Source organism: Penicillium psychrofluorescens (genome assembly GCF_964197705.1).
Source record: "Penicillium psychrofluorescens genome assembly, chromosome: 2".
Classification (NCBI taxonomy): domain Eukaryota; kingdom Fungi; phylum Ascomycota; class Eurotiomycetes; order Eurotiales; family Aspergillaceae; genus Penicillium; species Penicillium psychrofluorescens.
In genome coordinates this window covers 1,616,966-1,635,755 of record NC_133440.1, presented here as the reverse complement: position 1 = coordinate 1,635,755, position 18,790 = coordinate 1,616,966, and the positions used below count along the sequence as shown (strand labels likewise).

General features: G+C 50.4%; 9 protein-coding genes across 9 annotated transcripts; 4 read left to right on the top strand and 5 right to left on the bottom strand.

Moving 5' to 3' along the window:
- Positions 1–62: 62 nt before the first annotated feature.
- On the bottom strand, positions 63–593 carry PFLUO_LOCUS2836 (uncharacterized protein; the record flags this gene model as incomplete). Its single annotated transcript, XM_073780017.1, has 2 exons — positions 63–392; positions 483–593. 2 exons carry the CDS (start codon positions 591–593, stop codon positions 63–65), a joined length of 441 nt encoding a protein of 146 aa, XP_073636914.1.
- A 674-nt stretch (positions 594–1,267) lies between these two features.
- On the top strand, positions 1,268–2,951 carry PFLUO_LOCUS2835 (uncharacterized protein; the record flags this gene model as incomplete). Its single annotated transcript, XM_073780016.1, has 6 exons — positions 1,268–1,300; positions 1,362–1,674; positions 1,733–1,910; positions 1,959–2,174; positions 2,225–2,298; positions 2,350–2,951. The coding sequence occupies 6 exons, from the start codon at positions 1,268–1,270 to the stop codon at positions 2,949–2,951; spliced, it is 1,416 nt and encodes a 471-aa protein (XP_073636913.1).
- Positions 2,952–3,299: 348 nt separating this feature from the next.
- Positions 3,300–3,751, top strand: PFLUO_LOCUS2834 (uncharacterized protein; the record flags this gene model as incomplete). The annotated part of the gene is made up of 2 exons (XM_073780015.1): positions 3,300–3,417; positions 3,483–3,751. 2 exons carry the CDS (start codon positions 3,300–3,302, stop codon positions 3,749–3,751), a joined length of 387 nt encoding a protein of 128 aa, XP_073636912.1.
- A 523-nt stretch (positions 3,752–4,274) lies between these two features.
- PFLUO_LOCUS2833 (uncharacterized protein) lies at positions 4,275–4,647 on the bottom strand (the record flags this gene model as incomplete). The annotated part of the gene is made up of 2 exons (XM_073780014.1): positions 4,275–4,544; positions 4,597–4,647. 2 exons carry the CDS (start codon positions 4,645–4,647, stop codon positions 4,275–4,277), a joined length of 321 nt encoding a protein of 106 aa, XP_073636911.1.
- Positions 4,648–4,880: 233 nt separating this feature from the next.
- On the top strand, positions 4,881–5,769 carry PFLUO_LOCUS2832 (dodecenoyl-CoA isomerase; the record flags this gene model as incomplete). The annotated part of the gene is made up of 2 exons (XM_073780013.1): positions 4,881–5,071; positions 5,133–5,769. 2 exons carry the CDS (start codon positions 4,881–4,883, stop codon positions 5,767–5,769), a joined length of 828 nt encoding a protein of 275 aa, XP_073636910.1.
- A 263-nt stretch (positions 5,770–6,032) lies between these two features.
- Positions 6,033–7,340, bottom strand: PFLUO_LOCUS2831 (uncharacterized protein; the record flags this gene model as incomplete). Its single annotated transcript, XM_073780012.1, has 2 exons — positions 6,033–7,164; positions 7,222–7,340. 2 exons carry the CDS (start codon positions 7,338–7,340, stop codon positions 6,033–6,035), a joined length of 1,251 nt encoding a protein of 416 aa, XP_073636909.1.
- A 179-nt stretch (positions 7,341–7,519) lies between these two features.
- On the top strand, positions 7,520–9,998 carry PFLUO_LOCUS2830 (uncharacterized protein; the record flags this gene model as incomplete). Its single annotated transcript, XM_073780010.1, has 3 exons — positions 7,520–7,662; positions 7,717–7,886; positions 7,939–9,998. 3 exons carry the CDS (start codon positions 7,520–7,522, stop codon positions 9,996–9,998), a joined length of 2,373 nt encoding a protein of 790 aa, XP_073636908.1.
- Positions 9,999–10,361: 363 nt separating this feature from the next.
- Positions 10,362–11,725, bottom strand: PFLUO_LOCUS2829 (uncharacterized protein; the record flags this gene model as incomplete). The annotated part of the gene is made up of 3 exons (XM_073780009.1): positions 10,362–11,195; positions 11,247–11,597; positions 11,648–11,725. 3 exons carry the CDS (start codon positions 11,723–11,725, stop codon positions 10,362–10,364), a joined length of 1,263 nt encoding a protein of 420 aa, XP_073636907.1.
- A 1,247-nt stretch (positions 11,726–12,972) lies between these two features.
- Positions 12,973–18,091, bottom strand: PFLUO_LOCUS2828 (uncharacterized protein; the record flags this gene model as incomplete). The annotated part of the gene is made up of 16 exons (XM_073780008.1): positions 12,973–13,576; positions 13,632–13,800; positions 13,852–14,068; positions 14,120–14,221; positions 14,273–14,416; positions 14,468–14,488; positions 14,549–14,850; positions 14,903–14,974; positions 15,031–15,240; positions 15,299–15,373; positions 15,430–15,878; positions 15,931–16,133; positions 16,314–16,414; positions 16,470–16,674; positions 16,723–16,967; positions 17,017–18,091. 16 exons carry the CDS (start codon positions 18,089–18,091, stop codon positions 12,973–12,975), a joined length of 4,194 nt encoding a protein of 1,397 aa, XP_073636906.1.
- Positions 18,092–18,790: the final 699 nt, after the last annotated feature.

Genomic DNA, 18,790 nt, shown 5'->3' with positions numbered 1-18,790 from the left:
TAAACATATAGAGACAACCAAACACCCAACCCGATGATATAGTTACAGTGGTGAGGAGGACGCTACGATTCCGGACTCTGCCTCTTCTCTCCCTCAATACCGTCCTCTCCCTCTTGACCGGATATCCCATCCTCGTTCTCATCCGTATTATTCCCCTCCGAGGAATCCCGATACTTCCTCTTGCTCTTCTTCATCTTACTCGCCTTCTTCTTCCGCGCCGCCTCGGCCTTCATCGCCGCCCGACTGTCCTCCCCCTTCTCCCGCGCCTCCACTTTATCCGCCAGCAACTGACGCGCGATCTTCTCGTTCTGTGACTGCGACCGCGTCGCTTGACATTTGACCACCACGCCGCTGGGTTTGTGGATGATCTGCACGGCAGAATTGGTTTTGTTCTGCATGCGATGCCGTATTAGTATTGCTGATCAGCGAGTGGGAATATAGTTGGATTTCTCGAATGTCGAAAACGAGAACAATGCACATACAATCTTCTGGCCCCCCGGTCCGGTACCTTTTAGGTACGACACTGTCACGTCGGCGTCGTTGATGGTCATGCGCGGAGGGAGCGGTTTCGCGTGGTGCGCGGGCGAGGACATTAGGGAGAGGCGCGGGCTGGTGGACAGCCATCTTGCTGCAATGGTGGCTTGGAGCCAGCTGCGGTGCGGGCGCAGCATGTTAAAGCTGCCATTCGAGAGAAGAGAGAGAGAGAGATGGATTCGGAGGTGAGGATAAAGGGAAGGTCCGATAAGATAAGAAATGGAGATGAGCTTTTCCGTTCTATATAAACCGCGCTAATCTGTCCGTGGTTACTCTACCAGCAGCTCTTGTTTAGCCGTATCGACTTATAGTATAGTTCCGATATTATCCTCTATAGCTAATCGTAGGAATATCTATACTCGAGGTGGATGAGACGGAGAGAGGAAAGGAAAAGATTCCTCTCAAGATGGTCCAGATGTGGATTTCTCCGTGACCATGCCCAGCGAGGCGGATTCTGGCTGCAGAGGAAAAAAGGTCTGAGTAGTCACAACTAGTGACTCATGTAACCATGTCTTACCTTAACCTTTCTACTAGTTAACACCTCGTATTAATAATTCGACATTTCTTGGGAAGTTATTTTCCATCTTACTAATTGCCATTCCCTTTGAGGCTGTGCTGGCAGACCACTGGAATTAGATAGAAGCAATGAAGTTGTGTATAAAAATGGTCTCTTTCTCTTTGTCTCTTCCCATTTACCAACACTGATACTAGCTACCTCTTCCCAATCTCAATCATGTCCAAATTGAATTTTGACACCTATTACAACGTGAGCTATGCACTTTGCGTGACCCTGGGGAGCTCGTCAGACTAAACCCCTCCCGCTACAGGTGATTAATGGCCAATTGAAGGGATCCGACGAGCAGTATTTCAGCATCAACCCTTTCAATGAGGAGAAGCTCTGGCCAGTCCCGGTGGCAACTGCGGAAGATCTAGATGAGGCTGTGAACGCTGGCAATGCCGCCTTTGGCAAATGGCAGCATTCCTCCGTGGAGGAGCGGCGGAGACGATGCAATGAGTTTGCTGATTCCCTTCTTGCGCAGAAGAATGACTGGGTTGAGGCGATTTCGAAGGAAACCGGACAACCAAAAGAGTTGGCCGAAGGAGAGGTTGACGCCGCCCACGAGTGGCTAACGACCATCTGTATGAAAGCCCCATTCCTTGAACTGGCGATCCTGTATGGTACTAAGAATTGCGCCAGCGAATATTGATTTGCCTGAATATATCACACACGACGACGAAGAGGTCAAGGTGGTCACCAAATACTTCCCGCTAGGTGTCGTCGCCGGGATCTGTCCCTGGAACTTCCCCGTCTTTCTCGCCGCGGCCAAGATTGCCAGCGCCGTGTCGACGGGCAACACGATTATCATCAAGCCGTCGTAAGTTGCACGGGCCCCAATCAAGCGGCTGCCTCTGATCTTGCTCAGACCATATACCCCGTACACGGCGCTCAAACTGGCAGAGCTGGCGCAGCATTTCTTCCCTCCGGGAGTTATTCAAGCCCTGGGAGGCCATGACAACTTGGGTCCGTGGATCACGAAACACCCGGGGATTGCGAAGATTTCCTTTACCGGATCGTCTGCCACGGGGAAAAAGATTGTGGCCGCTGCTGCGCCGACGCTGAAGCATGTCACCTTGGAACTGTTCGGAATCCCCCTCTATCTTTTCTCTACAAGTCACTAACAGCGGCAAGTGGCGGCAACGATGCGGCGATCGTCTGCCCTGACGTCGACATTGATGCTATTATCCCAACAGTGGTTGACGATGGTAAGTGCACTAGCCTCGCAAAGTGGAATCAATCCTGATCCAACAATGCAGCATTCAGCCACGCGGGCCAAGTCTGCGTCGCCGCAAAGCGCATCTACGTGCACGAATCAATCTACAACGAATTCATAGAGAAATTCGCTGCAGCATGCAAGAACCTGACCCCCGGACAACGATACCTCAGTCCAATTCAGAACAAGATGCAGTACGATAAGATTAAGGCCATATTCGAGAACTCCCGGAGCCAGCAGCATGAGTTTGTACTTGGCAATGCGGAACCGGAGACTAAGAAGCGTGGTTATTTCATGTCACCAGCCATTGTGTCCCGGCCGCCGGAGCAGTCGCGACTAGTGCAAGAAGAGCCGTTTGGGCCGATCGTCCCTGTGCTCGTGTGGAAGGACGAGGAGGATGTGATTCGGCGTGCTAATGACACCGATCAGGGACTCGGGGCGACGCTATGGTGCCGTGACCCCGAGCGCGCGGAGCGTATCGCTATGCGCCTGGAGGCTGGGAGCGTGTGGGTGAATCGGGGCGCGATGCCGATGCCCACGGCGCTTTTTGGGGGTGTCAAGCAGAGTGGTCTCGGGGGAGAATGGGGACCATTAGGACTGTTGAATTATTGCAGCGCGCGGACATTTCACTTCGCGAAGCAGTAGTTAGTTGGTACACGGCAGATTCCATAGTTCGTTAGTGCCAAGAGTTCCAAGGTCGGTTGGAAAGGGGGAATGGAAATGGTCGGCGGTGAACGGCTAGACTCCCTTCGTTCCTTTCTCTCCTCTCACCACCTGTGCCATGACCACCTAGAACACTCATCAATTCCTCACAGACCCTAAGTTACCCTTCTCTCTCTGGTGGCAATCATCCCGTGCGCCCGGCCTTCCTTTCCCTCCTCTGGATCTCCGGGACGGCGACATCACGCCTCGAATTTCCTGATTAAAACCGGCCTCCCTCCCCTTCGACATCTCTCCTGACCTCCTAAGAAATTCCTTCACTACACATCCGCCATGACCATCATCCTCTACTTCCTAACGGCGTTGGTCCGCTGGATCCGGTTGAAGATCTACCAGTACGAGGTGACCTTCGCGATCTACATGCTCACTCCGACGGAAAAAATCATCTTCAGTGCGTGCTCCTTTTCTCCACCCTCCGACCTCTTCGACAATGCTAACGATCAAAAAAAAAAAAAGACTCCCTCCTTCTCACCCTCGTCACCATGATTGCTACCGGCATCTATATCTACCTGCCCGATCACCTCCGCTCCATCTACGGCCACCTGTACTACTACTGGGCCGGCGAGCGCCCGCTCATGGTCGCCCGCTTCGCATCCATCAATTCCGTGTTCGGGGAGACGGCGACGCAGAATCTGAAGGTTGTGTACGAGACGACGAAGAACGTTGCCGCCGCCGTCGCGGCTAATACGGCCCCCGCGGAGCATTCTGTTGTCGGCGAGCTGTGATTATGTCCATGTGTCTATAAATTGGGATCGGGAGGCGCGACTATTATTAATTCCGTCATTTGTTATGACCTGTTCAGTGCATTCGTGGCGTTTTTGGGAGGCGGAGGGTTTGTTCTTCTTGGCTTGCATCATTGCAGTGCGGAGCCGTTTACTGGAAGATCGTACATACATACTCTGCTGATAAAGTGAGAGCAGCGCAGAGTTTCATCTTTAATTGATACACGTCTGGGACGTCGTTCCCTTGATACTCGGGGGCATATATAACAATAATCGAGACATAGTTATGCTAGTTTGTACAGAAATGAGAATAATAAAACACACCCAAACTCCATCATGCCCTGAGTAGAGTCGTATGGTACAAGTAACCCCTGTGTAACTCCCATCGAGATGCCGATCTTTTTTGATTGTTGGTTGTCAGACCAAGGCCCCCCAAAAAAAAGCCGAAGCTTTTCCCGCCCACGATCATCTCCTCGAGAAGACAAACCAAACGTGTTGACCTCGGACAATACCCATAGATATCTGCTTATTGCCCACTCTGCGACGCAGCCTGAGCCTGAGCCTCAGCCCGAGCCCTGGCTTGCTCCTCCGCGACTTCGCGCTGCTTGCGTAGCTCACTCCGCATGGCATCCACCCCACGCATCCGTGACAACTCTTGGTCGATCTCTTCCTTGTCGAGCGGGATCTTATGCGATTGTTCGGCGGTGGGCCAGAAGCCCTTGACATTGAAGCGGTCGTCGAGGTTGGTGCCGAAGTAGTACATCCAGCCGATGGGGAACATGATGTACACGCCGAACTGGAGGAGGTCAGTACGAATGGCCCGGATAGGACGGAAGGGGATAGCGGACTTTGAATACTTCGAGGTTGCCACCTCGCAGTTTGCTGAGAAGGGACGACATGGTGGGTGCTGCTGTCATGGAATGCGTCAATCAATCGCTTGGTCGAAGCCAAATTCGACCACGACCATGACTCAGCAGCAGTCAATGATCACCTGATCCAGCCGCGGCCCTCGGTTGTTCAGCTGTTGCGCTGGGCTCTTTAAGATCCCCGCAAGAACAATAATGAACGCTTAATATTTCTGTGTCTCTGGAGACTGAACCATTGCCCTTTTACCAAAGTCTTTCTGCTCATCATGTCCAACGACCAGCTCATCACCGTCTCCTACCGGGACCGCGTCGCTATCGTGACCCTCAACCGGCCCGATAAGCTCAACGCCCTCAATCAGGACCTGTACTACCTGCTCGGCGAACGGTTGCGTGAGATTGACCAACGGGATGATATCTACATCACCGTCTTGACGGGCACTGGCCGGTTCTTCTCTGCGTACGCACCAATGGCCGCATTAAGCATCCGTTGAACGAACTAACATCTATACCTACCACAGCGGCGCAGATGTAACTAGCACCCGCCCTAGCGGGGACCTCAACTCAAACGTGCGCCGCGAGCTAGTCAAAGGCTTCGTCTCCAACAACGTCGACGTCACACGCACCTTCTACAACCACTCCAAGATCCTCGTAGTAGCGCTCAATGGCCCCGCCGTCGGCTTATCCGCCGCCCTGATCGCGCACGCGGATTTCATCTATGCCGCCCCGCATGCCTTCATACTCACCCCGTTCTCATCGCTGGGCCTCGTCGCCGAAGGCGGCGCCAGCCGCGCCTTCGTGGAGCGTCTCGGCATCACCAAGGCCAATGAGGCGCTTATCATGAGCAAGCGGATTACCTGTGACGAGATGGTGGCTGCGAACTTTGTGAATAAGGTTATCCAGGCGCCGTCGGGTCGGCCGGAGGACTCGGATGGCTTTTTGAAGAAGGTTCTCGAGGAGGTGGAGGATAGGCTGGGTACGCATTTGAATCAGTCGAGCTTGCTCAAGATTAAGGAGCTGGTTAGGAGGCCGGAGCGGGAGCTCTTGGATCGTCAGAGTGGCCTTGAGGCGTTTATGGGGCTGGAGCGTTTCTTGAGTGGTGTGCCGCAGGAGGAGTTTAGGCGGGTGGCTTCCGGTGAGAAGAAGCATAAGCTGTGAGTGTGCTGGCGTACATTCTATACATATGCACTGGGATGGGTATAGACCTGTCAGTCTTGAAATGCATATAGCAGCAGTTCACGCAAGATTATAACTATATTCGTCATGACCATGGATCTATACCAAATGAAATTGTAACTATATGCAGAACATATCAAGACAAAGTAATGTGCAGCACTGAGCGTTTGGATCGAAGCCAGAACGAGTCACTAGATCCGATACCAGAACACCAACCAAATCTCCAACGCCAAGCTTGTTTTCAATTAGTCCGACTCACTACCACCCTCGCGCTCTTCCTGCATCTGTTTCTGCAGAATCTCGTGCCACTGCCCCATAAACTCGCTCATCCCACCAGGTCCAGCCAGCGACGCATCAACCACATCTTTAGGCACCTTATGCGCCGAGTACTGCGCCGAGTTGAACGCATATGCCTCCGGGTCATCTTTCTTCACCAGGCGGAGCTCCGGCAAAGAGGGTGCAAGATCTTCATCTCCACTATCGTCACCACTTTCTTCTTCCTCGTCCTCTGACTCGGTGCCTTCGTCGAGTCCATTCGGGCCCGAGGTAATAATACTCCCATCATGAAGCGAGAGCCGAACAAAGCCTTCTGTCTCATCGTCCTCTTCAACAATACCCACGGGGTCCTTCATCTGCAGAATCTCTAACCAGCCGAATAGTAACGGATCCGTGCGTTGGGCCCAGGGATTAATATCGATCAACCACGCCCGCTGATGCGGCGGCGGGAGGTACACATCAAATACAAAATTGGGATCGGGAAAGGTATCCCGCAGCTTCTCGTCGAAGAAGGACTGGATGCGAGACCGCAACGCATCGCGCATCGGGAACAGGAAGTCGAAATGGTTCATGTCCCGCTGGGTCATGCAGAGCAAGGTCCGATTGCGGACAAAGCACCGGAATTCGAGAGATGGGTTGAAGTTGACGTATTTGCGGAGGATGAGGTGGTAGGGTACTTGGGGTGGAGTGGCGTTTGCCATTGTTGTGTCGGGAACACAGTCATCAAACGGATGCTCTAGATCATGCGTGATGAAGTCGCTGCTTTTCAGGAGGAGGTAGATATCGTTCGGCGTGCGGCACTGCGTGTCGTTGGTGGCGTTCATGAAGGTTGCGTCTTTGGGTGAACTCCAGTTAAGCTTTGGCGTGACCCAGCCGCCGAACTCGGCGATGGTTTCCTTAATCTGTGTGTGAACATCCTGCCACTCTGCGGACGGGTCGGGCGCCGCCTCGTCGCCGGAGTCGGAGAAGGTGTCTTCATCATCGTCGTCGTCTGTTGGTGGGGCTTGTTCGGGGGGTAGAACGATGCCGTCGGCGCGAAGGTAGGATACAAAGGATTCTGGAATAGGAATTATTCGTGATTTTGGGGCCAGAGTGCGGTAGCTGTAAAGGACTGCTGTTAGATATGCCTGCAATTGAGTCACTTGAGGAAGAACAAACCGAGGATGCCAGTCATGGTAGGAACAGTGCATGATATGGGAGTAGGTAACCGGAGGAAAGGGGAGACGGGCCGGCAGACCATCCAAGTCCTCCGGGACATCTGATTCGATTAGTGGCATGGTTGTAACTGTCTCGCAGAGTGGGTGTGAAAGTAAAGATGGAGGGGACTTTTTGAACCAGTCACCTGACGATAAGATAAGAATGTGCTGACATAATAAGGCCTGCCTGAGGCTGCGGATGTTGATTGATTGACAACTTGTTCCGTTCGGCCAGACCTCTGTACTCGCTCACGTCCAGCATGGCCCCCGAGGCTCCAGATCCCCAGAGCCTCAAGACCTGGAAAGATGCTTTCCAATACCCGATTCCCACGGTCCGCCGTGTGGAGCAGGAACTGCGCCGGGACATTGCCAGCAATAAGGAGAAGCTTCGCGCTCTCGTGGGGTAGGTATCTCAAGCAAGCCATTGCGGCGTACAAGGCTGACATATTGCGTCTAGCACGAGATACCGAGAGCTAGTCGGCACAGCGGAGACGATTGTGTCTATGAATTCGGAGATCCAAGATGTGGAATCGGTCTTGACAGAGGTTGGTCGGCGATGTAACCCTCGACTGGTGGAAAGGAAGCACTTGCATGCGCGGCAGATCAGAAGCGATGCTGCGGAGAAAGGTATTCTATTTACGAAAAATGCACAGGGTGACTTGCTAATGGCTCCCGGCAGATGTCGAGAAACATACTTTCGGTGCCCAGCTCGCTCTCCTCCACCGATGCACTACCTCCGTTGCGCGGCTGCTGAGACGACGCGCTTCTTTGCTACTAATCGCAAAGATCCTGGTAGTTTCCAGACGGCTTCACAATACCCTTTCAAAGCCCAAATCCCTGCCGCCTTTCCTCGACGACTTGCGCAACCAACTAGCGTCCCTCCGACAAACTCTTTTGAAACGAATCGACAAGCGCTTAGCTTCTGCCAATGTCACGGAGGACCAGATCGTCGAAGCCTTGGCCACTTACTGTCTCGTAACGAGCTCTTCGTCCGACGACGCCATTCATCATTTCCACCAGGTGCGCTTAGAGGTTATCACCAGCCAGTTAGAATCATCACGCGAGAATATTCCCAAGATTTTGAGGCTGTTTATTCGGACGTTGCAGACTTCAAAGTCTCTGCGGTCACGCCAGTTTTCAGATGTGCTCTCTAAGCTCAAGGCACGGCCTATTCTCTCTGACCCGGAGATTCGCAACCTGGACGGGCTGGAAATCGAAGTTCTGGGTCGCTGGGTGGCCCCAGATGTTGAAAATTTCACACCATGGATTAAAATGAGTGACTTGTCCCGGACAGAAGGCGTGGAGATGATCAAAGAATGGTCACTGCAGGCCTTTGAGAAATTCTGCACAGGCTGCCAAAAAAGTCTCGCAGATAGTGACGACTTCTCTGAATTATTGTCACTACGCGCTGACACTGTCGAACTATGGCTCTCCTCCTGGGGCTTAACGCTCACACACCCATCTGTTGATGTCCTTGAACGCCTTCGCACCATCTTCAACGACCAGCTCTCGCGGGTCCTGACGGCACAGGCCCACAAACTCGACGAATTTGGTTCCCAAGTTGTGTCGATCATCTCTAACTGGAAACACACTGACGATAACGACCTGGGATCCCTATGGGACATGGACCTCATCAGTGCAGATTATATCAACGGCGCTAGCCCCTTCAAACAAACCGTCATAGACCGACTGCTCGGCTGCGATGACGCCGTCTCCCAAGCAGTAAAACAGTACCAATCCTGGCTTGGATCTATCCAAGAAGTCAACTCATCCATCAATTCATTGCGTCGTATCAGATGGCCCGATCTTCTTGTGGGAGCTGAAGAGGAAGACGACGATGTTGAAGTCATTCCCAGTCTGAACGAGGCCGATCCGCGGCTGTTGACTGACGCACTTCATGTCGCTGTCCGCAAGGCATTCGATGCTCTGCAAACTTCATTTAGCCAAGCTTTCAAGACACTCGGCTCGTTGCACGCAAGTGAAAAGGCCACTTTCCTCCTCCGCATCACACGTCTCATCCGCAGAGATATCCCCACAGACTTCGTGGCAGAAGACTTTATCTTCTCGAGTGACACTGTTCCTGATCTGCAGAAATTGCTTGCAAGAGCAACTCTTACCCAGGCTGGCTCCTTGACCCTCATACCGACTTTGAGGACTGATCCACAGACGGGCTTACTGAGGATTGTCCCTGGTCGGTCACTCTGGGAAGGCGAACCGGTTACCCCTGTTCAGCCTTCACCTTTGACATTTAAATTCCTTCGCCACCTCACGGCGACGATGGATGAGACCGGTCCAGACCTTTGGGATCCGTCTACCCTCCTAATCTTGAAGAGCACACTTCAAGAGCAACTGGAGGAAGCAATCACATCTGCACTGAAGGATTTAGATACTTCAAGAATACCTGAAGCCAAACCCGAGCTGAATGGAGACCAGCCAGCCCATGAAGATCCACAGGAAGAAACAAAGTCTAGGAATGAAGGCGAATCCCCGAAATCGGAGGCCCACACTGCCGATGCTCCAAGTCAAGCTGAAATCCTGCGTGACTGGAAATTGCAGCTGTTTTTCGATTCTCTCTATCTGGCAGAGATGCTAGGCGATTCGGAGAAGCTGGCTGGGGCTATTGAGAAGGCTCAGAAGGGCGCAGAACTGAGTGCCCCTGTTGTGAAGACCACCAGAAATCTTGCTCAGGACTATTGGAAACGGACGGAGCTGTTGTTTGGTCTTCTTGCTCAGCGTTGAGCTTGAGCCCTCTTTCCCCCTGATAGATTCCTTTGAAAGAATAGACGATATCTCTATCAGCCTATCAATTATCTACATAGAGCAATACTTGGAGTTAATACAATTTTCAATACATAAAACAAGTCACATTCTTGTGATAGTCATACAAAGATCATAGATCATGAATCAGGACATCAAGCATAGCTCATACATCGGCATTCGTAAAATGGTGAAAGCATAAAGGAAAACAGAATCAAAGATAACATCGAAGAAAAAAAGAAGAATCAACAAGACAAAGTGCTGGGCATGGTTTTTCGCGCATTTTCATTTTTTTTTTCTTTGCTTTTTGGGGGGATTGGGTTTTGTTTTTATTGTGTAGGAATTTTAAAGCCTCTTAGGCTTGGAAGGGCTAGCAAATGCGTCGAGCTGATACTCAACCACTTCAGTCTCCTGCTTGACGGCCCGTAGGTCGTGGATTGCCTCGCGTGCATGCTGCTCCAGGGTCCGTGGAGACATGATCAAGATCACCGACCCGATCCACTTGAGAGTCCACTTCGCCGTGAGAGCGTCCAGCCCAGCATCAACGTGGTTGATCCTGGCGCGGATCGTATCCAGCTCTTCAATTTCTGCGAGGGCAAAGGTGTTCAAAAACAAAAATTTGCAGGTATCCTTTAGACGCTGGATATTGGCGGCCGCTGTTTCCAGCTCAACCAGAATGTTGAGACCGTCGGTGAAAAGCAGCTTCCGCAGGCGGACTTTGTTCTTGATAGACAGGTGCGAGTGACCAGGGACGGAGCTGAACTTCAAAGAACAGACCCTCTGCAAGGAAGTGATGATCTTTCCCTCTGGGGTTTCTCGCATGCGCCGTTTCTCTTCGATCAACTTCATCACACGCCGCCAACGTCGCTGGAGATTGGTGATCATCTCGAGTTCATGTCTGGAATATTCCTCCACAGCCGTCGAATCTTCACCTGTGAGCATAGCCAGCGGATTGACTGCAAGCCGCGAGGACTTCAGGACCGTAATTAACCTCTCAAACCGGCCGTGATTTTCAACGAAATCTCGGAAGTGAAGAGGAGGCTGGCTCTTGTTGTCAAGCGAGATGACGTACAGCTCATCCTTGCCGTTGTAGGTTGTGTAAAGACGTATGGACTCCTCTCGAAACTTTTGGAAACCGCGGGCTGTTGTCACGCTTGGTGGAGCTGTGAAAGCAAGCGTCTATTCACGTTTGTTAGCCTCGATACAAGATCACGAAGGGACGCGTAATACCTTCTGCATCTGACCCCAGATGCCCAGGAACCCCTTTGGGATGACGGGCCAGTGGCTGAAATTCAGAGCCACCGTTGTCAGATAATCAGTGTTTCGTCTCTTAATCATCCCTGCTGGAGCCCTGCGACGTCCCATGAATCCCAGCTCATGATTGTTGATTGCAAACTCCATCTTGTCCAGCAGACGGCAGAAGCTCGAAACCATGATGGTGAGGCAGCTCAGGTGCGCCATTTTGACACTATCCGATGGCGAAACACTACCGGCAGAGGAAGATTGCATGACAATGGGCAAATGGAATAGAGCCCACGACCATGGGATGACAACGGCGTTTCCCGGGTTGATCAAGCAAAGCTGTAATTGAATTAGTCGATGTTTATACCACGATTACCAGGTTGACATACGACATATGTGGTTGCTAGTTCGACGACGGACAGCAACGCAGGAAACCAGACAAGCGAATTCGTTTCGACTCTTTCCATGCTGGCAAGAAATTCTCGCATTCTCTCATACTGCTTTGCATTAGCTTTTACCAGGCTCAAAGATGGAGGTTTACATACGAATTCCCAAGTATCCCGTCTCGCCACACCCGAGTAAATCATCTCGGCACCATGGAATCCTTGATATGCTATCTTCAAAGGATCGATAGAGACCCCTTTTCGAGGATGAGACAGGTTGTACCTAATATTGCACAGTAGTGCTCGGTGAAGCCCGTGGGCAACTTGGGGGCCTATAATTAGAGGAAGCATGAGGGGCTGTTTTCGTTTCCCACTTTATGGAGGATATGAAAGCATACCGAGTTGATGGGCTTGCTGCATTTGCTCCAGGATCGCGGTGAAGCTTTGGCGCTGTTGCCACTCCCTATCCAAACGGTGGAAAAGCAACTCTTCAAGGCAGCTGACAGTCGCCTGGCGATGTTTGGGGCCGTGAAGGATAGAAAGCGTCGACATTATCACAGTTGCAGATTGTTCGTGAGATGATACGAACGTAAGTTCTTCGAGCACTAGCTCTAGCCACTGTCGCCCTATAATAGAACCCGAGTCAAATCGGCCACGTCTGAATTATCTTGGGTTCCAAAACTTACTCCGTTTCAAGAACGTCTCTTGGAACTCACTGCTCATAACTCTTTGGATGTAAAGGGGGGTGAGTCTGGAGAAAACCTCACAAACACGCAAGAGACACTTTAATCACTCCGCGTTAGTAAACTTCCTTGTTGGGGCGTGGCTGAGATAACATACGGTGACTTTTGAATTGCACAAATCAATAGTCGGCTTTTCATGAAGAAAAGTACAGTCTATCCGATGACAGAACCCTAAAATCGCGTCAACAGAAAAAGCTCGACGTCAATCGTGTGTGACTCCACATACCTCTCGAGAGAAAATGCCCGCATGCTTTGGGAAACCCTCTTCGCACAAGAACAACAGCCCTTTCATGGAACAGGGCAACCGCCGCCGCAAATTTCTTTCGAATCCAGGTTTTGGCACCATTGAGCAACTCTCTCGGGGAAGCAGTTTTAAAACATGCGTCTTCCTCTGGTCTTTTGAGAGGCGACCAGTGAAGCAGAGTGCAAGATTGCGTTGTGTCAGGGTTGTTGAACAGGCCACAGATAAGATTCAGACATTTCAACGCGATTTTGCTTTCAAGCTCAAGGCCGTGGATCAGACTTTTCGCGCGAAGTATGACATCCCCAGGAAGAAACATGATCTTTGTTTTGTTGACAACATTCACCTCAAATGCAATCACCTGCTAATGTCAGTTCAATATCAACAGGGAGATAGGGGTGTAGACAAACGTAAAGACAGAAGAAGTCTCTTGGGATACCATCTTCCAATCGCTTCCAATCGACGGGACGATTCTCATCTGCAGCCCACCGAATCATCTCAAAAACCACCTGCCATTGCACAGCAAAACTTTCCAGCCACGTTTCCTTGGCACTTTTCAGTAAATTGACATCTCCCTCAGGCTGGTCATTGGCGAGCCCCTTGAGAGTGAAGAGAAATTCAACGACAGCATAATGAAAGACCATCTCGGCGGTTTTCTTGTTAGCCGTCAAGATCAGCTTGTGGAAAAACAGTGCGTCCATCGCGGAGGTGAGATCGCCCGCTGAGATTGACATTTCGTAGAATTCAAGCCATCTGCCTTTCTTTTCGTAGAAAATACGGAGTTGGTCGAACATCTCAAACTCTTTGAAGAAGGCCTCTTTGTCCACATCCGACCCGAGGAGGTTGATGGCCGCCGCCCTCAAGTCAGCCGATATGCGGTTTTGCTTGACCAGAATGTTGCAGAGTCTCGAATAGCGATGGAGAGTGCTGGAGTTGAGAAGCTTCTTGTTGCTTTAGATAATGTCAGCTTTCCCCTCCCCAATGACATGTTTCAAGAGGTAAATACCAAGTGAGGTAGGTGATAAGCTGATCGAATTGATCACCTCGGCGCAGGACTTCCACTGCCTGTTCATATTCACCCTTTGAATGATAGCATTCCGAGGCGTCTCCAAAGAGGCATGCTTGCTCGTAATACATTGCAGCTTTGTGGTACTCGCCACGCTCTTTCCAAAGCTCTATATTGTCTTTTAGCACTTGTTTCGTCGGTGAGATGAACAAACACAAACCTGCCACCTTGCCATACTGTCCCAGCCCTTCAAGGCAGCTAGCTGCTTCCGGGATAAGCTCAAGCTTCAAAAACAACACGATTGCTTTCTCATAGCAGACAGATAATCCTTCGTGGTCATTGCCCGCCCGGCAAGTTCGTCCTTCTTGCTCAAACAAGCAAGCCTGCGCGTGAGATATACCACGGGGATCATTGGCCTTTTTGTAACAGAATAGAGCCTTTTGAATGTATCAGTAAACATCTTTCCAGATATGAGCCAGGTGACTTGCATCCGCAAAATTCTTCTGGTGCAGAAGGTGCGCTGCCCTTTTAATCCATCTCGTGGGGTCTACAGAGCCACCGGCCCGCAAGACCATGACCTTTTCCGCAACCTGAGTTGGGGTCAGTATACTGTCGTAATAATCTTCTGCTGTAGAACTCACATCCGGGTCCTTCTGTTTCACAAAATCCGCGAGTTGGGGATTGTCGCTTTCCGAGAGCGCCTGAAGAACGGGGTCCACGCTGTTCTCGTTGGTTTCTATGAACCAAAGTTGCTTCCGCGCTCTAGTAACTGCAACATACAGATGCTATTTGCCATTTGTTAGAATTTGCGTATTTTGGCTGTCCCTAGGGCATACCTTGAGTTCCGAGCATAATGCCTAATTTCGTGACGTGTTAGTAGCTACTTGTGGCTATCTGAGTCAGGAGCCAACACATACCGCATGCTTCTGAGAATCAAATTGAGCTCGTGCACCTCGAGCCAGAAGGTTCAGGCATCGATAGCTGCTCCCCAGCCCACTGGAACCGAAGAAGTCATACACGAGGACGTCGTCAAACTCCATACCTTTACTCTCCAGGATGGTCAAAACCAGAGCGATCTCGCCAATTTGACCCTGAAGTTTGTCTTTAGACATTTCGTCTCGGACAAGAATGACTTGTTCAGCACCGAAATCGGCCACTTGATCATTGAGCTTGACCAATCCGATCATCTTTGCCGACAAGATTGATGAATCAAACCCGGCTAGACAAGGCCAAAGTCAGTGCAAGATCGTCAGTTTACAAAAGGCGCATACCGAAGATAATGGGCCGCGGTCCCCATGTCTGGCCAACTTCTGGCTCCAATTTGTCGATGGTGTCTGGAAACCCTAAAAGAAAAAAGGATCAGTTTTTCGCAAGCCTTATTTTTGGTGATAGAGCTTACCATTCCAGAGTAGTTGCATCACCCAGGACGCAAAGCTCAATATGCCTTGATGAGGACGGTAATTCTTGGCCAGGGAGAACTGGACGGGCTTTGCGAAAGAAGGCTGCTTCAGCTCATTGGCAATTACTTCGTAGTACTCATAAAACAAAGACTTAATCTCCGGAAAACGAAAAGCTGAGTCCTTGGAAATACATTGAGCAGTATCGCCAGCTTCAATGGTTTTTGGTGTCAGTTGAGAGATCCTTGACTCCAATTGGAGACCACTCACCCAGATGAATGCCTCTGACATCGCTGAGACAGCTCAGAAGCAGCACGATGTCCAGGCACCGCAAATCCTGGATCTCTGTATCCATAGTTAGTTATTCTTGAAGAAAAAACAATGTAGCTCAGTTTGCATACCATCGACATAAATCTCCTCAAAACAGCGGCGAATGAGTCGCTCCAGGGTGGAGTTGTTTTTCAGCAACTTCAACAAATCACTGACCCGATCGAGCTCATCGATCTCTTTCAGTTGCTTCTTTTGTCTCTCGTATCGCTCAAAAGCCACATAAACCTTTTCACGGTCCGTCTCAGCCGCAAAAGCAGGAGATGCTTTGGCCTTTCGTCGGACATACTCTTGCCGAGTGAGCGGTTTGAGGGTTTTGGCGGAGGTAGCGGAGCCCTTGATGACACCCATGATTTCCGCAAAAAGAAGCTCGGGAGAACAGGAGGTAGGGGCAATGCCAGATAGGCAACCCCAGTACTCCGTCTTGAAAATGTGAAAGTCAATGACCCTGGGCTTGTTCACAATCAGGTCAACAGTCTTCGGCTTGTCCGTGCTTTCGAGGAAATCTTTGCGATCCGCCCTCCTAGAAAGGATTAGAAAATCTTCAAATAATCCAAAGAAAGAATTATTCACACCTAATTGAATTTTCAAGCAGGCCTAAGAAGTCGTCGTAAGTGCAGACAAAGGGGAAGTCTACATCCTTAAGGGCAAAGAACGATGTCGGCTTCGAATCACTCAACTCATCGTCAGTTGATGCATCGACAGAGTAGGTTGCAATCAGACTCTTTGCGTATGCCTGCAGCTTAGATGCCAGGTATGCAGAGCGAGTCAGGAGGAGCTAGCACACTGTCAGTCTTGAAATTCAATGCCCTCGGTCAGACTTTACCTGGCGAATTGGTTGCTCAGCCGAAGCTGATTTTCTCGCTCTGTATCTGGCAAGGATTTTGAAGAGTAGGCAGGTGGTCTTTCCGGTCCCGCTTCTTGCAAGAATTAAAGAGGATGTGTCAAAATGGCTGACAACATCAAGCTCCTCTGGAGACAAGTCAAAAGGAAATTCTTCTCTGCCTGTTGCCGCCGCAATGGACTTGAGAAATGGCTCCGTGAGATTGTAAAACTTGTCTGGTTTGGAAGCGTTAACTCTGATCCTTCATGCAAAGCAAACGTGGACTCTTACTTGACATCTCAACAATGGCTTTGTCAGTCTCAGATGTCTTGATGATACATGCCATTTGAGTGGAAGTGGAACCTTTCACGTTGCCAAATTTTTGTGGAAGGAATGTTCCATCTGTGTGCTTAACGGGGCGTGACAGGCAGAATTTCGTGAACTCAGGCGTGTAAGAGTTCTGAAAAGCAACGATGTTGCTGATAGCGGGATCCAGCTACAGTTTCCAGTCAGTAGGGCACTCAAATTTGAAAAAAAAACAAACCTCATCGTTTGCAGTAACAATTTTCCAGACTTTCACGATCTGTTGCTGTATCCATGGAAGCTCATCATAGAAACCAACATCCAGCTGCCATAAAATTGACAGGGATTGAGAAACAGTCACCTGCAGCACAGGAACGCGCATCATCTCCCTTTGTTTCTTGAAGCCTGCGCGCTGGGACAAATTTTTCTTTTTCCACTCACCACTGGCCAGCTCCCTGAGCTTCTTCGCAACGGGAGCAAATTTGCCTACTCTGTATCAGCCGAGAATCTAGAATAAATGGATGACGATAGTTACCTGCACGAGCCAGCTTCCTTGCATCTGTCAAAGCTGTATCAGATAACAGAACTTTCCACAGCCCGACACGCTTCCCAAAGATGTCATATGAATGCCCTGAGCCTTTGGTTGGAAACGGCTGCACATCTGCTAGCTTTGAGAATGCGACTGTTTCACCAGTCAAGCGTTCCATGCAGGGCCTGCAAGGGAAGCTCTTTAGAGCAGCGCGCATCATGGATGGTATGGTGTTGGTTTCAAGTTGATCGAGTGAATCAGTCAGACCGCGTATCGACGCCAGCGCTTGGATCCCAAAAAGATGTAGGTCTTCGAGAACGGTAGCGGGAATCTTGATATTCGGAGCGGAATCTTGACGAGCATGATGAGATTTCTTGTCGTCAACGCCGAGGGCCTTCATTTGTTCCAGGGGAGGAAGGTTCTCGATCTTTTGAGACTTCTGTTTCTTCTCTTGGGCAGCACGGATCAGAGACCTCAGAGATTCCATCAATGTTTCCGCTTTTTTCAAGGTTTCTGAGGTGGCGACTGTGCCATGATCCGCCGTGCAAGATTCACAAAGATCGATCAGGCGCTTTGCGATCTGAGTCATGACGTCCAGATCCAGGTTGTGCCGCTTGGAAAGCAGCCACACATTCAACAGCATACTGTACTTCTCATGGGCAATGAGTATGTCGAGAAGATGTGTAATAGGCAGCAGAGTGCTCGCAAGTTGGCGGAGGTACGGCGAAGAAGGGTGACGGGTAACAAGAGGCAGTGCTGAGCCGACCAGGTCGGCACATTGCATGGTTGTGAGGATGTTATCTCGTGGAGGAATTAGCGGTAGCACAAGAGACGTGAATAGCTCCCCTGATACTGGAGTAGGTAGGTTCTTGGTTCTCAAAATTTCGAAGCATTTCTGTAGGCGCTGCAGGGCCCGGTTGGGATTGAGCACGATCTGGTCATGGACTGATTCGCTCTGCATCTCATCATGGAGGCGGCGGTAGTACTTGTCAATGCTAGAAAGCGCATGATTGTACTCATGAAGTCCAAGGTCGGCCTCTTGCACTAGGAGTGCAGTCAATGGCGTCAACGGAGAGCCCATGATTAGGGCTTCTCGTAGTCAACTTGACCGTCTGATAGTGTTAGATAAAACAGAGGGGGTGAAGAGGCGTTTTTGTTACGCGCAAAACGCCGAAGCCAGTTGAAGGGGTCAGGTACATAGATGTGGTTTTTGCAGAAACGGAGAGGTCGAGATGTGACAAAAAGAGGGAAGTCGTGAAGAAGGGTGGCATGCAAGTAGAAGATGGGTTGGAAGGGTGAAACAGGAAGACGAGGGTAAAAAAAAAAGAGGAAGTGGAAGGTGAATATGGAGGGGTGGACGGAGGAAGGTGAACAGAGGGAAACAAACAAGAAGAAGAGTGATATCGCCCAAAACAGAAGGAGCGGTTTTTGGCATCCTCGTGCCTGCCTAATCTACACATTCACTATACAACTCACAAACAAAGACCAAAGATAGCCATCTAAAAAGTACATGTACCTGTTTGCCTTTATTTTGCCTTGATTGATTGCTTATGTAGGGATAGAACGAGACTTAGTCTAAGTATACACTCGTTGTTCTCAAAAAGACAACAGATGATTGACTACCGCTGGCTCTACGCCAGAATATAATACCTCGGCGCATGCATCCCCGGCTCTAAAGCCCCTCAGAATATGCTTTTAAGAGTTTAGTTCACTCAAATTGATCTACGTTCTGTAGAATAAGTATATACTCCTAGAGTGCGGTCTGCCAGCTCCAACTCGT